Genomic DNA, 21,074 nt, shown 5'->3' on the forward strand with positions numbered 1-21,074 from the left:
TCGCCCTCTATCCTTTCCCTCATCGTCTTATCTGACAGAGAGACGTAAATCATAGCTTCATATCATCCTTTGTAGATGCTAGAATTTCAAGCGGCTATACTCAATGAGGTCAAATTTCATTTAACTCCGTTAAGGAAAACTTGACGAAATGAAAACTAGAATGGACTATATAATACATTCTAACCACACAAAGCGAAAAACTAATGTTAAGAGTATCAGAGGATCTCACCTTCAAAGATCACAGTGTCATTATCACAGGATGGATAATGAAAACCTTCAAAACAAGAGACGCCAAGCCACTGGTGGTCCTCTTTGTCACTTGTATTCTCTCTAGGCTGGAGTTCTGCTGTACACAACACTTCCTTTTATGAACATCAAAATGGTATACAATACCGACAGGTTGTTAGGTAAGACACATATGCAACAGTTAGACAACTTTATTCCGAAACGTTTCGCCTACACAGTAGGCTTCTTCAGTCGAATACAGAAAGTAGGCAGGAACAGTAGAGATGTGAAGACGATGTAATCAGTCCATCACCCTTAAAGTCGTAGAATTTGAGGTTGTCAGTCCCTCGGCCTGGAGAAGTTCAGTTCCATAGTCAGGACTATGGAACTGAACTTCTCCAGGCCGAGGGACTGACAACCTCAAATTCTACGACTTTAAGGGTGATGGACTGATTACATCGTCTTCACATCTCTACTGTTCCTGCCTACTTTCTGTATTCGACTGAAGAAGCCTACTGTGTAGGCGAAACGTTTCGGAATAAAGTTGTCTAACTGTTGCATATGTGTCTTACCTAACCACTTCCTTTTATGTCAGACAAATTGTGATTCTAGAGAATGCACAGAGAACCTTCACCGCACGTATTGTTTTAGTCATATAACTTAAATACCTGTACTCTTTGCAACACAAAAATGAATGTCCCCAAGGAAGAGCAGGGGTACCATGAATCTTTGGCCCCTTACACGATGTATGTAAGAGGGCCCAAGGCTGTTGAACAGCCTCCCATCATATATAAGGGAGATTACCATGAACCCCTAGGTGTCTTCAAAAAGGAACTGGATAAGTTTCTGAAGTCAGTTTCTGACCAGATGGGCTGTGCTCCGTACATTGGTCTGCATACAGCCAATAGTAACAGCTTTGTTGATCAGGTTCTGATCAGCTGAGAGGCCTGGTCATGACCCTTGGAACACCCACCAGGCAGACTCCAGGTACATCTGGTTTGTGTGGTATTTAGACCGACATCTGAATGAAACTTGTGGTTATTTGCTGTTTATGTATAGTTTGATTAAAAGTTCTGGGTTCTGAGAGATATTAAACTTAAATTATGTATTAATCCATGGATTCCATAGTTGCTCTAATGTCACAAAGATAAATATATGTATATCTGTGTATATTTACGTATCAGCTGAGTAACAGGGCAGCAAAAGCTTCCAGCTAGTCTTGAATCTGGGGCGGAATTTAGCATATCAAATTATACATGTATATCCCATATTCTATTGATACAATGGTTGTTGACCTAATCTCAGTAGTAGTACCAGTTCCTAGTAACCAGTTACCAGTCGTAAAGCCATTGCCTTACCAGGTGAGAAGATGGGTATAACGAACTTATTGTCCCATCGTATTCCGCTTGAACCTGGTACTAGACCTATCTATATACCTGAGTACAGAATGCCTCATTCACAAGTTGCTGTCGCAGAAGATTTGATCAATCAAATCCCCTCGAGGAAGGTTCCTTGATGTTGGTGAGGGGCTCTTGATTTAGGGACTTGGATCTGTGCTCCAGTTCCCCGAATTAAGCCTGAATGCCTTCCACATTGTATAATCCTCCGGGTTTAGCGCTTCCCCCTTGATTATAATAATAATGATCAATCAAATGCTTGATGATGGAGTTATTGCACCTAGCAATTCACCTTGGAATGCGCCCTTGATCCTAGTACCTAAGAAGGATGGTACTTGGCGCCCAGTGATTGACTTTAGGAAGTTAAATGCGAAAACTATTCCAGATCGCTTTCCACTCCCTGTACTGGGTGATCTTTTACGTAACATCGGAGATAACAAAGTCTTTTCAACCCTGGACTTGTTACAAGGGTTTTGGCAAGTCCCTCTTCACGAGGACAGCCAAGAGCTAACTGCATTCTCCACTCCTACAGGTCATTATCACTTCCTCCGTATGGCGTTTGGATTACGATCCTCCCCTATCACGTTCTAAAGGCTCATGACTAATATCTTCAGAGGTCTCATAGGTAATGCATTTATGGTGTACTTAGATGACGTAATCGTCATGTCTAAAGACGTGGATACACACTTGAAAAGACTTGATGTAGTACTTGGTAAGCTTGAAGAAGCCAATTTAAAGATCAAACTGTCTAAATGTCAATTTTTCAGATCAGAAATTAAGTTTCTTGGTCACGTAGTCACTCCTAGAGGGGTTATGACTGACCAAAGCAAAAGTAACTGCAGTACTAAATTTTCCAACTCCCAAAACTGCTGATGCCGTAAGATCCTTTGTGGGCTTAGCAGGTTTTTATAGATCTTTCATTGCCAATTTTTCTTCCATAGCTGCTCCTCTGAGTTGCTTAAGAAAGATGCTCCTTTTGTTTGGACCTTCCGTCAAGAAAGAGCATTCCAAACTTTAAAAGAAAAGCTAACATCTGCTCCAATTTTGAAATTTCCAGATTTTTCTAAGCCCTTCTATCTGACAACTGATGCTAGTTCTATTGGCATAGGTGCCGTACTAGCTCAGAAGACTGATGGCAAGTACAACGCAGTTGCATTTGCTAGCCGAGTCCTTACAAAGGCTGAACGTAATTGTACAGTAACTGAGCAAGAAGCTTTAGCAATAGTATGGTCTTTAAAGCACTTCCGAGACATTATTTATCAGTACTCTGTTCATGTCTTGACAGACCGTGCTCCACTGATACCTTTATTCCAGAACAAACAACCTACTGGAAGGTTAGCCAGATGGACCTTGACTATCCAAGAGTTCAATCCCACCTTTGAACACTTACCTGGCAAGTCAAATGTAGTCGCAGATGCCTTATCACGACATGTTAGTATAGTAACTGCAGACCCTCCATTTAGTGCTGAGGATGTAAAGAATGCTCAACGAACAGATCCCATGTGGTCTGGTGTGATTCGATTCCTGCTCCAGGAAGATCTTATTCTGACTGTGAAGCCACCAGCACCCATCAGTGACTTTGTCATGAACCAAAAATTACTGTATCGAACAGCCGAGTTGGGCACTCCTAGCAGAAGAGTATACCAGTTAGTAATTCCACAGTCACTAGTGAATGTAGCTTTACAGCTAGTTCACAATATACCAGGTGTTGCACACCCTGGTATGGATCGTTCAGTAAAACAAGCCGGATTGAAATACTTTTGGCCTCGTATGGCAACTGATATTTCTGAGTATGTTAAGAAATGTAGTGTCTGCATGCAACATAAAGGTAATGCTAATGGCCCTAATCCAATCCAAGTGTATCCAACTACTAGCGAACCGTGGGAAAGAGTTGCGCTAGATTTGTTAACTAATTTCCAATGTTCCCTCCAAGGCAACAAACATCTATGTGTTATGGTAGACCATTTCACCAGATATTGCGAGTTAGTTCCTATTGCAGATAAGACTGCCGAGACAGTAGCTAAAGCGTTTAAAGAACACATCTGCAGGCATACCACCCCTAAACCCCTAGTAACAGATAATGGTGGTGAATTCTGTAATGAGATTCTCAAAAATTTGTGTACCTTGTACAAGATCTCTAAATCCACCATTGTTCCTCATCATCCTGCCAACAATGGGTTAGTGGAATGAACCAATAAGAAAGTACTTGATGTCTTGAGAGCCACTATCAATCCCAACAGTGAAACTTGGGATGAAGTTACACCTGATGTGCAGTGTGCTATAAATTCTGCTTACAATGTTTCCATAGGTGACACTCCACATTATGTATTGTATGGTGTAGATAAACGTTTGCCTCATGAGTTGCTATATTCTAATCCGAAACCAAATTACAACCCTGATGATTTCATAGCAACTCGTACCAGCTTAGCTCAGTGTTTTTAGAAGAATCCATGAAACACTTCATAAATCAACAGCAGAATTTACAAGAGTCGCAAACACTCGAGCAAAGCCATCCAAAATCAAAGTAGGTTCGAGAGTTATGCTGACTAACTTTAACAAAACGTCTGCAATGCCTAAGCTTGATCAAAAGTTTGTTGGTCCTTATCGAGTAGTTGAACATATCACTGGCAATAAATATAAGGTTTGAGAAATTAGTACTGGTCAGTATAAAGAATCGCATTTAGATCATATGTAGTTAGTATGTGATGGTAATGATGTTCCAACCCAGACTAATGTGACAGACTGACAATCCTCCTGATCCTGTACTCTCTACCTCTGATACTCAGTCAGACGATCAACCTGAATGTCGTTATTCCCTACATACATGACAGGTATTGAGAAATCCTCAAGTATCATTTGTAACTACCAATTAAGATTTGCCTCAAATACAGCATGAGTTAGTCAGTGCTACAGAGTTTGATCCTCCCAGAGATGACACCCATTCTGCATATATCAATCTCACCCTAGCAGAGTTGGGGTTAAATGTAAATAACCTGTATAGATGAATAATTACAGTAACAACTTATCAGTATTCAAGAATTTTTTTGTGTGTTCACGTTTTCTCCGAATTCTGAGAGTTAACAGTCTAGATTTGAGTGCACCGAATCTGCCTTTCTGTTAAACACTTCTTTCCTTGTATGTATTCCTTCCTTCAGAATCCGTAGATCACATGAATACAGATCGATCGATCAAATTTTTTTTTATCATTTCTATTGTGTAATCCCTATGTTGAGTTTCATTCGATGAGTTGTGCTATATTATACCTTGTATTGCAATACAGTTTCGTTACAGTTTCAATTACGTAAGCTTCCATTCCAATATTCTACTTATGTATGTTATAATGTTAAATTGTTGTGTACTTTAACATTGTATAGAATCAGCCCAAACCGTACACCTGCCGTCTCTAGTTTGTAGTAGCTGTATGTCGGGACGACATACGTTAGCATCGCCGAGCTCTCAGTAGTAGTACCAGTTCCTAGTAACCAGTTACCAGTAACCAGTGTACCAGTAGATGACTCACTACCAACTGTCTCTGTGAATCACTGACTGTTATATGTTGCTGCTGACCATAGCAGGATTTCAAACACCCCTCACCCTGTAGGCACTTGCGGGTCAGTCGAAGATAGGGAGCAGAGAGAGGCAGGTCGGCTGTTGGCGCTTCCCATACTTCCCGTTATATATTATACGTACAAACCAGCCTACATGAGTATTTTTACCCCATCCACGTTATCGAAACCCACATGACACTAATGTGACCTGAAAAACTACAGGTATATTACCGTAATAGGGTTTCTGTATTGTGTCCAGTGCAATGGCTTTGAGAATGCCCAACATATTGTATTAATAATGCATAGCAACAGTGAATCAAGTTATATATTTTCAAATGACAGTGTGAGAAATTATGTGGGCGAATTTTAGAAGTACAATTCTGAATTAATATTTCACTCGCATAACTGGGGAGAATTCTAACACATCTGAAGTAATTATGCACTTGCTTATGTAAATGTATCCTGGAAACTTCAGTGACAATGAATCACAACACCGTCTCTCCCTCAGTGCCCACCATCCCTACCTCAGTGCCCACCGTCGTAGTCCCCCAACTCACATTTCGGGACCTTAAATTAGAAATATATGATTCCTGAAAATCTAAGCCATTAACACTGGCAGATGAGGTATGATCAAGGAAAAGTTATTTGATCTCGACAGCTTTAAGTAATTTGTTAGTATCTTATTTACAAATTATTAAACAAATCAAATTAATACAATAATTATAAATATAAGTGCACTTACCCATTTATTCTATGGGTGGTATATCCTAACGCTTCCCTACAGGCGGGTAACTAATATTGGCCAATAACTAGTTACCTTACCTGTTGTATGGAATTGAATACACATTCAGAGGCATACATTAAATTGGATGGCACATACGGCAGGCATATATGGCGTCACATTCAGCTACCGCCTCCTGGTTTTCATAATATCATGATGTTGATAATTGCACTAAATATCTAGACACTTTCAGATGCACTGTCTCTTCGTTTATCCTGACGTTATAAAACTCGGCCGATATTTCTATCGGCTCCAGTTACACTGGATTAAATGTAAACAAATCCCGGTCCTTTGTTCTATTACGTCACGGTAGCCCTTGGCCTGGTGGCAAAAGCTCTCGCTTCATACGGTGAGGGTACGGGTTCGATTCCCGGCGAGGATATAAGCATTGGGTGCGTTTCCTTACACCGGTTGTCTTTGTTCACCCATCAGTAATAATGGGTACCTGGGTGTTTGTCGACTGGTGTATACCTGGAGAGAGTTCTGGGGGCCAACGCCCCCGCGGCCCGGTCTGTGACCAGGTCGCATCCTGGAACAAAACTGAATTAATTTGCCCAAAATGCAGTGCATACCAAGGGGCTTTCTATATAGTAGTATGTCATTAATGTCAGCTATGGTCTGTATACCTTGTACGTGTACTTGTAGAAATAGATATTATTATTATTATTTATTATTATTATTATTCTGTTCGATGCTTCCCTCCCGTCCCTGAACATCTATTTTATACTTACATTTATTTAAATTCAGTAACATTTCCAAGTGTATGGTACATTTTCCTTCGCAGAATATTAGCTTTTCCAACATTATAACAATTGCATTTTACTTAATTGATTACCTTAAGGAAATTAGAGAATATAGCTTCTCACGTGACTTAACACCTTTTAAAAGTCACATTAAAGATACACGCCAACACTATTTTATAAACAATGTTATGCCTATCAATTCTTACACACAAATTTGCAGAAAAATTATCAATATTTTCCACAGACATCTTGATAGTTCATGGCTACCGAAATGCTGTAGCGAGACGTTGTAACCATGTTGCCATTATCGAAGTCCTTGTTCTCTAACTAAAGAAAACATGTAATGTGTGAAAGGCAGAGAATGTAGAACCGTAGGGTAAACTGCAGCAGTCACATCCTGAGTTACATAATCTCCAAGGTTCACCTGCAAGATCAACTATTTTAGCATGAGAGAAATCAGCGTTTGTACAAAGACCAAAGAGTTGAGTGCTCAGGCCAGTAGACATGTGGTCTACCTACATGGAGGGTATAAGATAACATAAGAATGTAGGAACACTGCAGAAGGCCTACTGGCCCATACGAGGCAGGTCCTTATCAAAACGATCTCTACCTAAAGCCATCCAAGAAATAACTCCCGTACCCAGTGACACCAATCAAACCCAGCCCCTCCCACTCATATATTTGTCCAGTCTCTTCTTAAAGCTACCCAAGGTCCTAGCCTCTATCACCACACTAGGAAGACTGTTCCACGCATCTACAACTCTGTTAGAAAACCAGTACTTACCTATGTTCTTTCTAAATCTAAATTTATCCAACTTATATCCATTATTTCTGGTTCTTACCTGGTTCGACACCCTCAGTACTTTATTAATATCTCCCTTGTTTATGCCTGTCATCCACTTATACACTTCAATGATATCTCCCCTCATTCTACGCCTCTCCAGAGAGTGGAGATTTAAGGCTTTAAGTCTATCTTCATACGGGAGGTTCCTTACACAGTAAATCATTTTAGTCATGTAAATAATTTTAGTATGCTCTCTAATGAGTCTATGTCCATCCTGTAGTAAGGGGACCAAAACTGAGCAGCATAATCTAAATGAGGCCTCACTAGTGATGTATAGAGCTGTAAAATAACTTTTGGACTTCTGTTACTTACACTTCTTGAGATAAATCCAAGCAATCTGTTGGCCTTGTTGCGCACACTAAGGCACTGCTGTCTTGGCTTTAGATTTCTGCTTACCATGACTCCCAAGTCTTTTTCACATTCTGTATGATCCAGCTCTACTTCACCTAGATTATAGCTTCGAGGGTTATTTTCATTACCAAGGGCAAGTACCTTACACTTATCCACATTGAACTTCATCTGCCATTTTTCAGACCAAGACATTAATTTGTCCAAATCGTCCTGGAGTTCATTGATATCCTCCTCAGAGTGAATTATACGGCATGCGTGAGCGTGTTTGATAGGAGTGAATGGAGACAAATGGTTTTTAATACTTGACGTGCTGTTGGAGTGTGAGCAAAGTAACATTTATGAAGGGGTTCAGGGAAACCGGCAGGCCGGACTTGAGTCCTGGAGATGGGAAGTACAGTGCCTGCACTCTGAAGGAGGGGTGTTAATGTTGCAGTTTAAAAACTGTAGTGTAAAGCACCCTTCTGGCAAGACAGTGATGGAGTGAATGATGGTGAAAGTTTTTCTTTTTCGGGCCACCCTGCCTTGGTGGGAATCGGCCAGTGTGATAAAAAAAAAAAAAAAACTTTGTATCATCAGCAAATTTACTCATGTCACTCGTAATCCCTTCGTCAAGGTCATTAATGTAAATTATGAACAAGAGAGGGCCTAAAACTGATCCTTGTGGAACGCCACTAGTGACTAATCCCCATTCAGATTTCACTCCATTAATGGTAACTCTGCTTTCTATTGGTAAGCCATGCCTCAATCCATGCTAGAACTTTACCTCCTATACCATGAGCTGCCACTTTTCTTAAGAGTCTCTTGTGAGGTACTCTGTCGAAGGCTTTACTAAAATCCAAATAAACAATAACATATTCCTTATCACTGTCAACTGCCTCAAATGTTCTGTTGAAGAACGTCAGTAAGTTTGTCAGGCAGGAACGACCTCTCGTGAATCCATGCTGAGATTCATTTATCAAGTTATGCTCTTCAAGGTGACTTCTGATAATGTCAGCTATAATTGATTCTAATAACTTGCCCACTATAGATGTCAGGCTTATTGGACGGTAATTTGAAGGAGTGGACTTATCCCCTGATTTGAATATAGGAACCACATTAGCCATCTTCCACAACTCTGGCACAACACCGGTAAGGATGGACGCATTGAATACACTCGTTAATGGCTGACTAAGCTCCATCTTGCATTCCTTAAGTACCCTGGAAAACAGCTCATCGGGTCCCGGGGACTTATTTTGCTTCAGTTTGTCTATCTGTTTAATAACCATGTCCCTCGTGACAGTAATATTAGTTAACTTAAATTCATCAGGAACTAAATAATCGTTAATTACTGGAATCTCATTTACATCTTCCTGTATAAAAACTGACAAAAAATAGTCGTTAAATAAGGAGCACATTTCCAGTTCGTTATCCGTCAGCTGTCCATTCCCAATTTTCAGAGGTCCTACTTTTTCCTTCACCTTCGTCCTATACACTTGAAAGAACCCCTTTGGATTAGTCTTTGATTCATTAGCAACTCTAATTTCATTGTCACGTTTAGCCTTTCTAATCCCCTTTTTTACTTCTCTTTTAAGCTGAACATATTGGTCAGTAAGGTTAACCTCTCCTCCTCTGATGCGCCTATAAATTCCCCTTTTCTCCCCTAATAGATGCTTTAGCCTCCTGTTAACCCATTTGGGATCGTTATTATTAGACCTAATTTCTCTCTGGGGAATGTATATACTCTGGGCACGGTGTACATTATTAAGAAAACAATCATAAAAGCAGATCCCTTCATAATCATAAGTATGATCATCGTTAATAAAATCATTAGCTAGATAACTCCAATCACAAGCTAGATAACTCCAATCATAGCTAGATAACTCCAATCATAGCTAGATAACTCCAATCAACGGCCCAACGGCCCTGTCCATGACCAGGTCTGATAATAATTTTTTTTTCTATAAGTACATATACAAGGTATACAAGCTTAGCTGACGTCAGTGAAATACTACTATATAGAAAGCCCCTTGTTATTCAAAGCATTTTGGGCAACTGGGTAAATTTTGGCCCCAGGATATGACTAGTCGACTAACACCCAGGTACCTATTTTCTTAAGGAAGTACATACGTCCTAATGTTTCCACCCATACCGGGGATTGAACCATGTACCTCAGTGTGTGAGCTGAATGCACTAGCAATTAAGCTACGGGACACCGTTCAAAAACTAACAATTAGTGGAGTGCATCTTTGCAGCGAGTAGTTCAGTGACCTTAATTAAGCAACACCCTTGTCGACGATTGTGTACCATTGACTGCTAAATAAGGATCCAATATGTATAGTCCTTAACTCTCATTATGCAGGGCATGAATATCGTGTTTTATAATAGAAAACTCAATTATGTTTCTCAGATTGAACCGCTAGGGATAGTGACCCATACTTCTCCCCATTTCGGCAAATGACTGTGCTCGGACATGGTTAAAACTCGTGTTAGACTCCTAGGCAGTACTAACTGCGCACTGATTTGATATTCTAGCCTAAACAGTTTTCTAAGCTTTTGGAACTTTCTTGTTTCATGTTCTTGTATCAAGTACAATCTGTCATGGTATGCCGCACCACAACTCCTTTTGCATGACCCACCACATGGTGGGGGGAAACAAATGTTAATCCCTCTTACTGAAAGAATATACTGCCTCAGAGCCTCTCTCAGGATGACACCAATGTCATTAAGTTCAAGGTACCTGTTTACTGATGGGTGAACATGAGCAGCAGGTATACGAAACTTCTAGGTACCTGTTTACTGATGGGTGAACATGAGCAGCAGGTATACGAGACTTCTAGGTATCTATTTACTGCTAGGTGGACATGGGCAGCATTTCGCCTCCCCCAGGATTCAACTCGACCGCCAAGCTGCTACTCACCTGCTTATTTTTAATTTACGGAATTCTGTGCCAACAATGACCCAGTATAAAAACAAAAATTTTTTATTTACCTTTAACATCTACTGTACTTCCGCCTCCAAACGTCGATCAACATTTTTATTTTTAATTTCTTTAAGACCAAAACATTTCTGAGAGACAGATCAATTTTCTTTAGTCTTTCTTTGCGGTACTTGCTCTCGCATCCCGTTTTCTAATTACGTTTTTATTATTAATGTTCATGCGGAACTAAACTAAAAGATAAGAGGTAACGTTAAGCTTTCAGAAAAGTGCATTAACGGCCAGTTATAGTTTGAAAACGAGAGAGCAAGTGAGCGAGAGTGAGCAAGTGAGCGAATGTGAGAGCAAGTGAGCAAGAGATGAAGTAAACAAGAGAACAAGAAAGTGAGTAAGCAAGAAACACTGAATTCACAATCTTCATGGTGTGAACCCTTGCTTGGTAGACATATGTTAGCTGTGTTGATAACCTGTGTTGGTGACAGGTGTTAGACGTGTTAACCTGTTTGTGACAGGTGTTAGTGTTGATAATCAGTGTTTGTGACAGGTGTTAGATGTATTGATAACCTGTGTTTGTGACAGGTGATAACCAGTGTTTGCAGGTGTTGTGTTGATACTGTGTGTTTGTTACAGGTGTTAGCTGTGTTGATAACCTGTTTCTGACAGGTGTTAGCTGTGACAATAACTTGTTTGTAACAGATATAAGCTATGATGATAAATCAATGGAAGCAAGTCACTGAATTTAGTAATTTATTATTAACTAAATCTACATGATAAATTATGTAACTTATGTGTACCTGAATAAACTTACTTATAATGTATATTATAAGTAAGTGCCTTGGAACATTGCAAAAATAAATTGTGCACCAATTGCTTAAACGAAAATTTTCTTATTTACTTGGAACAGGTGACCGGGAATACAAACCGTACGTGTCGTCAGAGTGCGATATCAAGTCCCTGGAGATTGAAGGTGACGAGGACTTCCTCATTCTGGCTTGTGACGGCCTCTGGGACACACTCACCCCAGAGGCTGCAGTCAATGTCGTCTACGCTTACCTCACCCACAATGACGGTAAGTGTGAATACCAGGCATACTTCCTCTCCCTCCCTCTCTTTTCTCCTTCCACTCTCGCATCTCTAACTTTTACATTTTCATAGTTTAGATTAGTGTTCCTTAATTAAGTTTCTTGCTAACGTTTTCTTTAATCACATTGTTCATCCGTTTTCTGAAAAAGAAAACAGCGTGTGAAGGAGTTTTCAATTCGTTAGAAGGGTAACTAAAGCAGTGAATATTTGGTTGCCGTAGCTATAAAACAGTCCCTCTGTAGTTCCACTGCTTTTGTTTTTGCTGAGAAGGAATGCCAGGAAGCGGAGAATCAATATCAGTCCTAGGAAGAATAAACAGTACATAATCTGGAGTTGTCTCCACGACTCTCCAGATTATTGTACCGTATATCCTTCCTGGGACCGTGTTAAACTAGAACGTCTAGGTTTCCTCGAGATAAAAGATAAGATTTTGTTCACCCCGGAGGGTTAGCCACGCAGGATAACCCAAGAAAGTCAGTGCGTCATCGAGGACTGTCTTATTTCCATTGGGGTCCTTCAGTCTTGTCCCCCAGGATGCCACCCACGCTAATCGACTAACACCCAGGTAGATACCTGGATGTTATCTGCTAGGTGAACAGGGACAGCAGGTGTAAGGAAACACGCCTATGTTTCCATCTGGCCCGGGATTGAAGCACTGACACTCAGTGTGCGAGGCGAGAACTTTGACTACTAGCCCAACACCACTATGTTGCACTACACCATTGTCTTAAAAAAAATTCTAGAAATTCAAAGTAAGCTGAGATAAGCTTTATTTGGCTTACTACATAAGGTATTACAGATTTTTATGCACTTGTGTAATATAATGTTGAAATTAAAGCTGTGCTTCTAATAATTTTCTCTCATATGGTGATCATTGATGTCGCGGGGGTTTATGAGGCGATATTGGAGTAAGAAATACACGTTGGATGTCTTGGAGGCGTATAATTGAGAGAGTTTTGAGAAGCTCATGAGCCTTGCCTTGTCCAGCGGGAATCTAACCGTGAGGCCTCTGGTCTACTGTTCACATGTGATGGGTTTCGTGACGTCACGGCTAGCAAGAGAACATATCTGTAAAGTAGCTGGGACTATCTAAGTGTACTATACAGCAACACTTCTGACATTGATGGCAGTAATGTAAACACACTTATCACATAATAAACGACGGGACCAAAGAGAGAAAAGCAAAACTGCTAAAAGACGTAAATTACTGAAGAACTGCGATTTTAAGCAGTAAGTATTAGTATTATTCTGCCTGAAATGCTCATGCATGCTAATGACTTTCTTTGTGCTCAACAATATTTTATTACTTGTGAATTACAGTTTGTATACTGCAGAATGAAATAGTTTGCTTGTCTGTAATGCTTACCATCCTAATGTCACCAAAATAAACTTATGTAAAGTAAAAGGACACAAGTGCAACTAATGTGACATTTTATTGTGGCAACGTTTCGCTCTCCAGGAGCTTTATCAATGGCTTGATAAAGCTCCTGGAGAGCGAAACGTTGCCACAATAAAATGTCACATTAGTTGCACTTGTGTCCTTTTACTTTACATATTGTCGGTAATTCTACCAACTTTATTACAAAATAAACTTATGACATTTCCTGCTACCTTAAAGACTACATATAGGTTATTATGTGGAAGAGTTTTAAGTATGCATTAATACAAAAGAGTAGCAGAATAGTACACTTTCAGGTATGTATTAATACCTGAAACCGATTCAGTAGAAGCTGAGTTACTCATTGTTAGGCCTAACTCAGTGTGGTTGCTATGGTTGTTATCTAAGGACTAATTAATGATCTAAGCTGGACTGAAACGTCATCATAAGTTTCATTAGCCAAGTGCGAGTTATTTACGTAATGCCAGTAGACTTCGGCATAGATCTATCACTGTATATAATCTGTAATAAATTGTTACTTAGTTAAAACTGAGTTTTCTTCTTAAGCAGTTGCCTTTGCCTTAGCAAACAATTTAAGGAAGGGATTACTAGTGCTGAGCTTCTTGGGAGAAGCTTGCAGGTCTGTGATGTTAAATGAACACATCTTCCATGGAGGGGTGAAATGTTCTTGCTGTCTATAGTTCTTGCAAGTTATAAAACTTAATATAATTGAATGTTTTTAAAACCCATTTAGATCTGTGTTTATTAACTTCTAAACATTTAATAAGTTCCATAGTAACAGTGGTTCATTTCTTAATATTCTAATACCAAGTAGGCTCCTTCCTCCTATTAAGAACCTTCGTAGTTTTAGGACAGCCAAGAATAATTCTGAGTGTTTTATTTTGCATTAGCTCCAAGGGCCGCAGTGAATTTTCTTTAATATCAACATGGGCGCAGCATAATCAATTAAGGATCTAATATAGGCTATGTACATCATTCTCACTATTGTCACATTAGCACCATAGTTGGGGTTGTAGCCAGGATATTATATAGCACGTAACTGAGAGCTCCTTGTGGCGTACCTAGGGACGTTCTTTATTGGCTCTTTACGGCCCACATATAGCCAATAAATCACTTAAATTACTGGGAACGCCATAAACTCATAAATATATACTCATTAGAGCGGAGGAGAGAGACAAACATGATATATACCAGGAAAGTACTTGAGGGCCTGGTCCCAAATCTCCACACTGCCATAAAATACTGCAAAATAAAGCTGCGAAAAGCAGGGGCGCAGTGAGCACAATAAGGGAACACTGCATCAATGTCAATGACCCCTGACTACTCAAACAGAAGATATCAGAAACACTGCTGGGACAAGTATGCAAGTCTCTAAGAGGACAGGTATCTTCACCAGGCTGTGATGGAAGAGTGGGTCAATGGGCAGCCAGCAGCAGGAGCCTGGTTGAGAAGGCAAGCACCAGACGAGCCTGGCCCAGGGCCGGGTTCTGGGAGTAGCGAAACTTTCGGAACTCATCTTGGTAAAGAACAGAGAATATTGTATTTGACAAATAACCTATTATCCAGCTGAACAGGTTACCACTAATATTCATTGTGACAGTTCATGTAATGTAACGGTTCAGTTTACGATGTCAAATGCAGATTAGAGATGAAAGGATGTGATCATACTACTAGAGGTGTGTTCAATGTGATAAGTGGTAATACCTGCGCATTTTTTTTTCCATTCATAATACCGTAGAGATGAGGCGAGAGTTGGTGTTTGAGTGCCAGTTTAAGTGTTATTCTTTCATGAGCTTTACAAAGACAACTAGTTAAGGAGATTGGTTGAAATGTATCAGGCTGAAATGATTGGTCCAGGAGGTAGGAAGAACACTACACACGGGTACCTACATTCAGGTCACTAGACACGCAGGTCGCTAGACACACAGGGTGGCCTGAGGTGCATACCGCCATCAGCCAGACATATCGACCCTCCATACATGGTACAGTCATCCCCTAGACCAGGGGTGTGTGGGTCTTCCCCACCCCAATACACACCCCGGACATCCACTACCATCCTCCTCAAATCCTTCTGCTTCACGCTTTAAACAGTAGGATGTATGTTATTGTTGGGAGTGTAGGTGAGTGAGAGATTATGATGAGTGTAGGTGAGCGAGAGATTATAATGAGTGTAGGTGAGCGAGAGATTATAATGAGTGTAGGTGAGCGAGAGATTATAATGAGTGTAGGTGAGCGAGAGATTATAATGAGTGTAGGTGAGCGAGAGATTATAATGAGTGTAGGTGAGCGAGAGATTATAATGAGTGTAGGTGAGTTGTAAGATAACCGGGGTGAACAAGGATAATCTCTCACCCTCAAGCCTCCCAAAACAATACTTCTTCACAACTTTTCCTTAAAGTTATAAAATTACTGACCACTTGGGGAATAACATTAATATTGAGAGTCAAAGACTTGTATAAACAAACTCCATTCTTATATTTACTGAAAAATATCTTCTAAACTTATTCAGGGATACAACTCGGGGTGATTGAGTTTACTTGGAATTAGTAAGGTAGCTGGCTACTAGGTAGACTGAAATATTACTTAGAGAATAAAATAAGTCTCTGTTATTAGTTCACAACTCCAACTTCCACAAGAAAATTATACCTCGCCAACCCAGAGAGAGAGAGAGAGGCTCTCCCAACCCGTCCTCCCAATAACTCACATTTTCACATAGGCTTTGCAAACCTTTTTCTAAGTTGGGTTAGGCTACCTGCCTACCTGGGGATTGTTCCGGGAGTCAACGCCCCCGCGGCCCAGTCCTTGACCAGGCCTTCCTGTGAATCGGCTTGATCAACCAGGCTGTTGCTGCTGGCCCCACACAATCCAACGTACAAACCACAGTCCAGCTGATCGGGCACTGACCTTAGGTATCTGTCCAGTTCCTTCTTGAAGATAGCCAAGGGTTAAAATAATGGTAATTTTCCTTATGCATGATGGGAAGCTGTTGAACTGTGTTGTGTCCCAGACACGTGTGGCAGGAAAGTACAGGGAGGTGGAGAAGTTCATACCCAGTAACAAAAGAAACAATGGGAAGAATAGGTTTACCCAGAGGTGTAGAGAGGTCAAAGCTAAATGTGCTAGAACATAGAAAAAATGTAGAAGGCAAAGAACTCAGGAAAACAAAGAATTGAGCCGAAGAGCCAGAAAAGATTATGAATGGTTAAGAGGAAAGGCTTAACGACAATTTGAGAATGACATATCTTGGAAAACTAAATCCAACCCAAAGCTGTTATATAGCCACATCAGAAGGAAGACAACAGCAAAGAACTAGGTAATCAGGCTGAAGAAGGAAGGGAGCTCACGAGGAATGAACAGGAAGTCTATGAGGAACTCGCCAAGAAATTTAGGGAGGTATTTTCAGGAAGGCTAATGGTGAACCAAAGCATTGGACATAAGGTGAAGAAGCTACTGTGTGAGCTAGATCCCTCGAACGCCGAGAGACCAGATAATCTCTCTCTCTCCGTGGGTCCTGAGAGGAAACAGAGGAACTGACTGTGCCCACCACTAGCAACACTCTTCAAGTCCATCTACACAATAACTACCAGAAGTGTGGAAGACAGCGCATGTAGTCCCAAATTTTAAGAACGGAGACAGCGTTAAACTATATACCAGTATCACTGACATGAATAGTATGTAAGGTTATGGAGAAGATTATCAGAAGAATGGTGAAGCACCTAGAAAGGAGTGGTTTCATACATGGCAACCAGTACTGCCTTAGAGATGGTAAATCCTGTCTCACAAACCTACTGGAATTCTACAACAAAGTAACAAAAGTAAGGCAGGAGAGAGAATAAGAAAGGTGTGGGTAGATTGCATCTTCTCGGGGTGTTGGAAGGGTTTTGACATAGTGCCACACAAAAGTTAGAGAAGCAGGCAGTAATAACAGGGAAAGCACTCCAATGCCTCCTGTTAGGTATGCCTTAATGGCATACCTAACAGGAGGGAAACAACGAGTGATGGTCTACGAAGAGGTATCGGAATATGTGCCTGTGACGAGTGGGGTTCCACAAGGATCAACATAAGAACATAAGAAAGGAGGAACACTGCAGCAGGCCTGTTGGCCCATACTAGGCAGGTCTTTTACAATTCATCCCACTAATAAAACATTTGCCCAACCCAATTTTCTATGCTACCCAAGAAATAAGCTCTGATGTGCAAATCCCACTCAAATCCAACCCCTCCCACTCATGTACTTATCCAACCTAAATTTGAAACTATCCAAAGTCCTAGCCTCAATAACCCAACTAGGTAGACTGTTCCACTCATCAACTACCCTATTTCCAAACCAGTACTTTCCTATGTCCTTTCTAAATCTAAACTTATCTAATTTAAATTTATTACTGCGGGTTCTCTCTTGGAGAGATATCCTCAAGACCTTGTTAATATCCCCTTTGTTAATACCTATCTTCCACTTATACACTTCGATCAGGTCTCCCCTCATTCTTCGTCTAACAAGTGAATGTAACTTAAGAGTCTTCAATCAGTACTAAGACTTGTACTATTTCTTGTATACGTGAATGACATGATAACGGATAGTCTGTGATATCACTGTTTCCAGATGATATGAAATTAAAGAGAAGAATACAGGCAGACGAGGTTTAGGAAAGGCTACAAATGGATCTTGTCAGGCTCTAAAGGTCTGGTCTGACAAATGGCAACTGGAATTTAATCCCCAGCAAGTGCAAAGTTGTGAAGTTTGAAGAAGGGCGAAGAAGACAACAGACGGAGTACAGACTCGGGGATGGGGTAAAGGCTGCAAACCTCACTCGATGAGGACCTTTGGGCGAGTATTGTACCGAGCATATCGCCTGAAGCGCGCGTCAATCGAATAACTGTTGCAGCAGCTGTGCGTCTGACAAATTTAAGACTAGCTTTGAGAAATCTAAATAGTCATTCAAGACATTTTATACGGTGTACGTCAGGCCCATATTGAAGTATGCAGCACTCCTGGTCAAGCCTGTCAAGAAACTGGAGAAAGTGCAGAGGTTTGTAACGAGACTAGTCTTAGAGCTGAGGCATTTGTCCTATAAGGAAGGGTTAAGGGAACGCAACCTAATGACACCAGAGGAAAGGAGGACTAGGAGTGATGTGCTAAAAACATACAAAATACTTAGAGGAATTGATAGGGTGGATAGAGATGGATTGTTCGAGAGATAGGAAACAAGAACACGAGGGCACAGCTGGAAATTGAAAACACAGATGAGTCACAGCGTGGTAGGATGTATTTATCAGTCATAAAGTAGTTGAACGACCTGGAGAATGAAGTGGGAGGGACAAGATTCATACATAACTTTAAGAAGAGGTACGATAAGGCACTCAAAGATAGGAGAGAGTGATCCTAGCAGCGATCAGATAAAAGGCAGCCACATGTAGACGAGTACACAGGCTCGCGTGTTTTATATTATATGATAACTAATGAAGCTGTCAGCTAGCGGAACTGGTCTGGGACCGGGGTAGGGGTGGACGACCCCCAAAACCATCAAGTCTAATAAAATTTATGGTGAAGCCAAGACTTAGTGATATTTTGACAGTGAGCGTGTGGATCTTGATAGTCTATTACCATGTGGAAAAATGTAGTCATTAGACCTCTTTTCCTGGTATCATGGTGGGAAGGGAAGAGAGAGGGGGGTGGGGGCACACATCACGTGTTCACTTTTAATTACCTGACACCCGTAGCATTAATGTTGGAAGCCAAGCCAGAGTCTTCCGCAAGTAATACTTAAATCGTACCATTTCTGTACTTCTGTATTAAATACATTTTTAGTTAGATTACTTAAATTTGACCTAAATAGCCTTCTATATAGATAGAGGTAACTTCCTTTAAGCAGGGTTCATACCGGTGCAGATAACCTGGTCACTGTGGTAGACGGTACCTGCTTTACCTGATACAATTCTTTGCCTCTTTTTCCTTTTGTTTGCCTCATGAACATGTAAAATAGCAGGTAGAGTTTACAAACTTCTACTGACATTCAGCATATACTTATAAGTGTGTCTTACGTACGCTGGGTCACCTTGATACAGTAGTGTAGGAGTGTCCTCCATGCTGGGTCACCTTGATACAGTAGTGTAGGAGTGTCCTCCATGCTGGGTCACCTTGATACAGTAGTGTAGGAGTGTCCTCCATGCTGGGTCACCTTGATACAGTAGTGTAGGAGTGTCCTCCATGCTGGGTCACCTTGATACAGTAGTGTAGGAGTGTCCTCCATGCTGGGTCACCTTGATACAGTAGTGTAGGAGTGTCCTCCATGCTGGGTCACCTTGATACAGTAGTGTAGGAGTGTCCTCCATGCTGGGTCACCTTGATACAGTAGTGTAGGAGTGTCCTCCATGCTGGGTCACCTTGATACAGTAGTGTAGGAGTGCCCTCCATGCTGGGTCACCTTAATACAGTAGTGTAGGAGTGTCCTCCATGCTGGGTCACCTTGATACAGTAGTGTAGGAGTGTCCTCCATGCTGGGTCACCTTGATACAGTAGTGTAGGAGTGTCCTCCATGCTGGGTCACCTTGATACAGTAGTGTAGGAGTGTCCTCCATGCTGGGTCACCTTGATACAGTAGTGTAGGAGTGTCCTCCATGCTGGGTCACCTTGATACAGTAGTGTAGGAGTGTCCTCCATGCTGGATCACCTTAATACAGTATTGTAGGAATGTCCTCCACGCTGGATCACCTTAATACAGTATTGTAGGAATGTCCTCCACGCTGGATCACCTTAATACAGTAGTGTAGGAGGGTTTTTAACGCTGGGACACCTAACATGGAGACAGAGGTGAAGCAGGTTGTCTTAAGGTGTAAGGAGTATGTGGGTTGTCTGTGGGAGTGTTGCCATAGTCGCAACACAGTGCTGGCTTCACTAACACACCAGTAACTTTCATCAACATTGTTTGCTGATGAAATAAATCATTCCAATGACATGGAACGAGTTATGGATAGTTTATGGAGTGTGAAAAATAGACTAAGAAAAGTGTAACGTTGTCATAATGATTTACATAAAGATAATTGGTCCCAGCATTAACAAGTTAATATTACTTTCACGGTGTTAGTCATTGTTTAAAATGCTGATTAACCAGTCGGTTCTGGTGCTTTGAAAATAAAAAAAAAAACACCGAGAAATGATGTGTGATAGGCTAACTAAACTTGACTTCATCTAACCTGAACATCTAACATAGTCATGCTTATAAGATGATCCACCTGTAACTACCAACCAGAGCAGACTGCAACTCAGTAACAGCAATTCACTTGAAATCTTGGACTAAGAAGTGGGAGTAAGAGGGTATAAAACCTTAAGTTCATAGACGGGAAACTCTATTAAGCAAAATTTGGCTTGGAGACCAAGCTGTCTAAAGTCTCCTTTTATATGGCTCTGCTTACCAGGTAGTCTAAGTAGACTTGACTCACGAAATCGTAATGACACGATTGCGACTCTCAGATCGCGGGTTCTATCCCCGCCGGTGGTATGTTTTTTTTTTCTTTCAGTAGACTTGAGGCCCTTGTCTTAAACATCGGTGTGTCAGTGTATTGAGTTGCCTTTACCACCTCCTCATAATTATAATTGCTGTATGTATTGTACAGATTTTTAAAACTACGTTTTATGGTTACTCTTGATGCAGAAAATAGTGACGAACTTCAGTGTTTCCTGTGCAGCATATAGTGGTGATCTGCAACATTTCAGGAAAATTTGAAAAGACACTCTTAAATGAACTCGACGGCGCCATTGCAATATTGACTAGCATACTGAAAATATAATAGT

The 21,074-nt window shown here is 40.8% G+C and overlaps 1 protein-coding gene across 1 annotated transcript in view; it reads left to right on the top strand.

Annotated features, from left to right (window-relative positions):
• LOC128698917 (mucin-2) overlaps positions 1 to 21,074 on the top strand; it is a 770,561-nt gene that overhangs the window by 177,855 nt on the left and 571,632 nt on the right. Inside the window, exon 5 of the mRNA XM_070096780.1 lies at positions 11,708 to 11,872. Coding sequence (XP_069952881.1) covers positions 11,708 to 11,872 — 165 coding nt within the window. The remainder of the gene's footprint in view (positions 1 to 11,707; positions 11,873 to 21,074) is intronic.

This window comes from Cherax quadricarinatus, chromosome 55 (genome assembly GCF_038502225.1).
Source record: "Cherax quadricarinatus isolate ZL_2023a chromosome 55, ASM3850222v1, whole genome shotgun sequence".
NCBI classification, from domain to species: domain Eukaryota; kingdom Metazoa; phylum Arthropoda; class Malacostraca; order Decapoda; family Parastacidae; genus Cherax; species Cherax quadricarinatus.